The sequence below is a fragment of the Acomys minous genome, assembly GCF_964271855.1.
Source record: "Acomys minous genome assembly, chromosome: 9".
NCBI classification, from domain to species: Eukaryota; Metazoa; Chordata; class Mammalia; order Rodentia; family Muridae; genus Acomys; species Acomys minous.
The window spans coordinates 3148462-3154113 of record NC_140490.1 but is presented as its reverse complement, the minus strand read 5'-3'; the positions used below and the strand labels follow the sequence as shown (position 1 = coordinate 3154113).

Below are 5652 nucleotides of genomic sequence, written 5' to 3'. Positions count from 1 at the left end.
TAGGTACTGTAGAAAGGCTGTCTGTGTGCCTGCTTTGCCAAGAAATTAAAATCTGATTTTTGCCCTGGAGCATATAAACTCTTGGCAGAATGCAGAGGCTCAGTAGCAGAGATAAAAGTAATCCTTCCATTCAGCCAGTTGCTCTCACTTACTACAAAACATCTGTCTTCCCTGAATGGACTTCCTCCCTGATGCAGCTTTGTTCAGAGGACCTGGAGGATGCTCAGGGCCAACTCTGTACAGCTACACATGCACGGGGCCATAGTGGCTGCCTGTCACTGGCCCCCAGGCTTTCCTCACATACATGGGGCCATAGTGGCTGCCTGTCACTGGCCCCCAGGCTTTTCTCACATACATGGGGCCATAGTGGCTGCCTGTCACTGGCCCCCAGGCTTTCCTCACATACATGAGGTCATAGTGGCTGCCTGTCACTGGCCCCCCTAGGCTTCCTCACATACATGGGGCCATAGTGGCTGCCTGTCACTGGCCCCAGGCTTTCCTCACATACATGGGGTCATAGTGGCTGCCTGCCACTGGCCCCCCAGGCTTTCCTCACACACATGGGGCCATAGTGGCTGCCTGTCACTGGCCCCAGGCTTTCCTCACATACATGGGGCCATAGTGGCTGCCTGTCACTGGCCGCTCAGGCTTTTCTCACATACATGGGGCCATAGTGGCTGCCTGTCACTGGCCCCCCCAGGCTTCCTCACATACATGGGGCCATAGTGGCTGCCTGTCACTGGCCCCCCAGGCCTTCCTCCCTCAGCAATCTGCTATTCTTCCTTCCTGAGATGACCGCTTTTTAAAGAAAGATATTCAGTGATGGTTGTATCATTTTTTTCACTACTTTAAGACCTAATTTGATTTTCTTCAGCTCTCTGGGTGTGATAAAAATGTCAGTAAACTGAGTCGGCTGACAGCATGAGAGGTGACAATTGGCAAGCCAGGGATTTCTTACTTTCACAGTCACCAAATCAACTCAGGCTGCACATGGGGACACTAGGAATTTTCCAAGATTGTGCACTTAGGGGTTGGGGGTGGGACAGACTCAGGGACAATCCCTGGAGTTCATGGACAGACAGTCCAGCTAAGCAGTGAGCTCCAGAGCCAGGGAATTCTGTCTAGATGACAGCTCATTCTCCACGTGAGGGTGTGGGTGGGGGTCGGAGAGCAGGGACTGCCTCTGACATGAACTCTGGTACTCTTGAATTCATCACTGCCCCTTGTGGGTGGGGCGGCCTAGCAGGCACACAGAGAAAAGGGATCCAGACTATCCTGGTGAGCCCTGATAGGCTGTGGTCAGAGAGTGGGGGAGGAGGGTCCCTCTGTCAGGGGTCTAGGGGAGGGGAAGAGGGTGGAAAAGGGAGGGAGGGAGGGTGGGGACAGGAAGATAAGAGTGAGGGGATAACAATTGGGATGAGTGTGAATAAATTATAAATTTTAAAAAAAAGAAGAAACAAATAAAAATGCAGTGAGGCCAACTGGGGAGAATACAATAAAAACTAAATTTTTCAAAGAGTTGAGAGAGAGATAGAGACAGAGACAAAGACAGGAATTGATTTAAAAAGAAACTCAACATGAAAACATGAACTTCTGGCCTCCATGGGAGTGTGTGTGTGTGAGTGTGTGTGTGTGTGTGTGTGTGTGTGTGTGTGTGTGTGTGTGTACAGACTCACACACAAATACATAGATGTGTGTATGAGAACACACACAAACATGTACACAAAATAATTAAATAGGCAGTTAAATAAATACAAGATTGTACCCTTAACCATTTATATGTCCCTGAATACACGTCACTCCAGAAGAAAAACAGCCATAGTAACCGGATTCTAGACAGAACCTCTTCTCTCTGTTCTTCCTTGCAGTGTGATGTGCATTCCAGATCAAACAATCATCAGGATGCTAAAGCTTCGTAAACACGCAAATTTAAGATAAAAATAACTTAAACTGGGTAGAACTTTTAATGTGATTGAAAGGTCAAGACATGCCTGACATTTCAGAACAAACTGACGTCATCTAAAATTTGATAATTCTTCTTGGCAGCTAATTCAATTTACTCTATGAACTTGATAATAGCACAGCTGCGTTTCTTTAAAAAAAAATAGCTTGTAAAAGTTTTAAAATTACTCAAGTGGCCATTTGTTTAGATCTGTAGTTAGTTGTGTTCCCGCTGCACTTCCCATCTGAATTCCACATCCCTGGGAAGGAGGTGCATCAAAGCACTAGTCAGACACAGCCCCACCCTCAGGAGCGCAGACACACACAGAGCTAGAATCCAAGCACCAGGCCTTTCTTCTTCCTCTTCTCTCTCTGCTACACTAGCAAAACCAAAACCAAATGCGAACTCTGTAAGCATTTCTCTTTGGTTAGCGTGTGTGTGTCTGTGTGTGTACAGACTCTCACACACAAATACATAGATGTGTGTATGAGAACACACATAAACATGTACACAAAATAATTAGATAGGAAGATAAATAAATAAAAGATTGTATGTGTGAGTGTGTGTCTGTATGTGTGTATGCATGTGTCTATGTGTGAGTGTGTATGTGTGTGTATGTGTGCATGCATGTGTGAGTGTGTGCATGTGTGAATGTGCATGCATGTGTATGTGTAAGTGTGAGTGTGTGTATGTGTGTGTGTGTGCATGTCTGTGTGAGGGTGTGTGTGCATGTGTGTGTATATGAGTGTGTGTGTCTGTGTGTTGGTGTATGTGTCTGTGTGAGTGTGTGTGCATGTGTGTGTATGTGTCAGTGTGAGTGTGTGTGTGTGAGTGTGTGTATGTATTCGTGGTGGGGTTCATATTGTGCATATGTGTGTTGGGTTGAGGCGTGCACCTGCAGAGGCCAAAGGTTGACATCTGGTGTCAGTCATTTTCCACCTTTTTTTGTTTGTTTGTTTGTTTGTTTGTTTGTTTTGAGGTAGGGTCTCTGGCTGCATCTGGAGGTCTCCATTTCCTCTTAGCCTGGCTGGCCAACAAGCCCCAGAAACCTCGGGGTTCTGCCTCCCAGAGCTGAGACTGTAGACAGTCACCATTGTGCCCCCCTCACGCCATCCCCCCACCCCTCTGTGTGTGTCAGGGGCGGGGGTGTTGGTTGGTTCTGAGGATATGAACTCAGGCTCTCATATTTGGCTCTATTTTTAAAATCTTCCATTAAAAAAATGAACCACCCCGGGCACTTTCTGAAATGTTTCATCTAAATAACCATTGCTGTAAGTTTTCATACGATGAAGCTCCTACTTGAGATTTTGGAGGCTGAAGTACAGTAGAAAGACAGACGAGGTCTCTCTCAAAAGAGTGACAGAGAAACAATGTGGAAATATTATTACATTGTAGCTCACACTTGGTTTTTATTAATCATTGCTATTTATCTATTTTCACAGCCCAGGCTGGCCTTGAACTTGCTTCATTCAGCCTTCTGAGTGCTAAAATTTTAGGCCCAGGTCACCATACCCAGCTGCAGATAACGCTCTTCAAAACCACAGATGCACAAGTGAGTGGGTAAAAGATACCACATCACAGTAAGGGAAGCAAGCCAGGATCCTTCCAGGAAGGAGAAAAAAAATACAGTGGAAACAATGTGAAATCTCCCACCAGATGCTCAGGCGACAAGACCCACACAGCGATTACCGCCCACCTCCTTTAGCAAACTGAATTTGCCCGAGCATAGATTTATAGTAAAGTCACCTATGAAAGGCCTCTTTGATAATATCAAATGTGTTCGGGTGTCCAGCTTTTCCAGCCCTCTAAGCAGCTAGAAACACAGTTTCAGCGTTAGAGAGCTAAGTAAAAACACAGAGCGGTGCGTCAGGAGACAAGTTTCCTCGTTGAAAACACAGATCTTCAAAGCCCTCAGCAGAAAACGGAATCCCCAGAAACTCGGTCTGGAGTGGAAACCCATGTAGATGTTCTCAGATGTTTCTCCTGTTGATTCCCACCACACTATGACCCAAAAACAGGCGCACACCCACACCCTGGCTGCCACCCCATTCCCCAGTCCCCTTTGACCCAGTTGAAATGGACTTAATGTTTTCTTTTAGACTTTTTGTTAATATCTTTATGTTCCTTTTGATTTTTTGTAGCTTATCACTGACTTTAAAAATGTTAACTAAATAAGGGAGAATATAAAAAAAATAATAGGATATCTAAACACTAGATGCAGGCACATTTCCAAAGCACATATTTATGATTCTAAAATAACCTCCCTGGAGCCTGATGGGCTATGTGCAGTTGTGCAGTCACCTTGTCCAGCTGCTGAAGCCTCTGGTTCCCTCTGTTTCTCAAGTTGGTCAGTAATTCTTAAAACCCACACCCACAGGAGCTAACCTTAGACGCCAAATGGCTTGCAGGCACCAGGTTTGACGCCTCGTCCACTCTTTAACTGTCCCTTGACCCCAGCGTCTCCGTTTACGCCTAGGTTTCCATTCGAGGAATTCATGTGACTTCACGAACTGCAGTAGTTTTCGAATGATGAGAGCTGCTTCTCTCTGCCTGTAGGTTCTTCGTATCTTTGGAAGGAGCTTCGCCTCAAGAAAGCCTACCAAGAATAAACTCAGGCGTCCAGTATCCCTGAGCCCCACAGTGTCTGCGGTGTTCACACAGTATCGGGTCTTGCTGAGCATCACAGATAGGTCTTGGAAAGCACGAAATTCAAGGGACTTGGGGTACCCTGGACCTCGTGAGTACACCGTTTACAACAGCTGATGTGTGTGTGTGTCGAGGCCACAGCTCAAGAACAAGCGATCCACACACCCGAAAAGTCTTGTCGGACAGTTTTGTTCCCTAATGGTCTTGGGAATTAAACCCTGGGGCCTAAGAACGCAAGGCAAATGTTTTACAGCTGGGCTACCCCTTGAGCCTTGGATCCACAGAGCTGGTCATGTGAGCAGCAAAGGGTTATGGGAACATAGCCCTGAGGAATGAACTCTCAGGCTAATAACCCAGGCTGAACAGCATGCCACTTAACACCCAGTGTTGCCAACTTTCACTCACGTAATTTTGCTCATACCTGAAATATTCGTTAGGGGAAATAATACAATCAAAATAAAAAAAAAATACAATCAAAATGATCAACGTACCTTCAGTAATTAGAACAGGTTATATACAGCTGCTATAAAGAAAAAACAAAAAACAAAAAACAAAACAAGGAGGGACAGGCAGGAGAACCGGAAACGAAGAAGCAAGCACTGAGGGGGAGAAGCTGAGTGGCGTGGAGGAGCTGGCGTTGGGACACACGACGGAACCTCTGAAATCCAGAGGCGCGGTGCTGAGGTAACTAGGACTGGCCTGATGGCACAACAGAACGAAACAGATGGGCAAGTAGAAGTATAAACAGCACAGATGCTATTTCAAATCATAGAAAGGACAGGCTTTGTTGTTGTTGTTGTTTCTTACTGTGTGTGTGGGCATTTTGCCTACGTGCTTATGTACCATGTGTCCTCAGGGGCCAGGAAAAGATGGGAGATCCCATGGGATTAGAGTAACAGGCAGCTGTGAGCCACCGCCTGGTCCTCTGGAAGACCCAGGAATAGATTTTTAAGAAATTCTTTTTCATTCATTTCGTTTGGGGAAAAAAATTTAAAGCCTCAATTTTTGTGATTAACAAAATATTAGCTTAGAATTTTAAAAATAAATAGACAAACAAATTAAAA

General features: G+C 45.6%; 1 protein-coding gene across 1 annotated transcript in view; it reads left to right on the top strand.

Moving 5' to 3' along the window:
• Positions 1-5061, top strand: part of PTGER2 (prostaglandin E receptor 2) — a 45155-nt gene extending 40094 nt beyond the window's left edge. The window contains exon 2 of the mRNA XM_084795871.1: positions 4499-5061. Coding sequence (XP_084651997.1) covers positions 4499-4705 — 207 coding nt within the window. The 3' untranslated portion in view covers positions 4706-5061. The remainder of the gene's footprint in view (positions 1-4498) is intronic.
• The last annotated feature ends 591 nt before the right edge of the window (positions 5062-5652 follow it).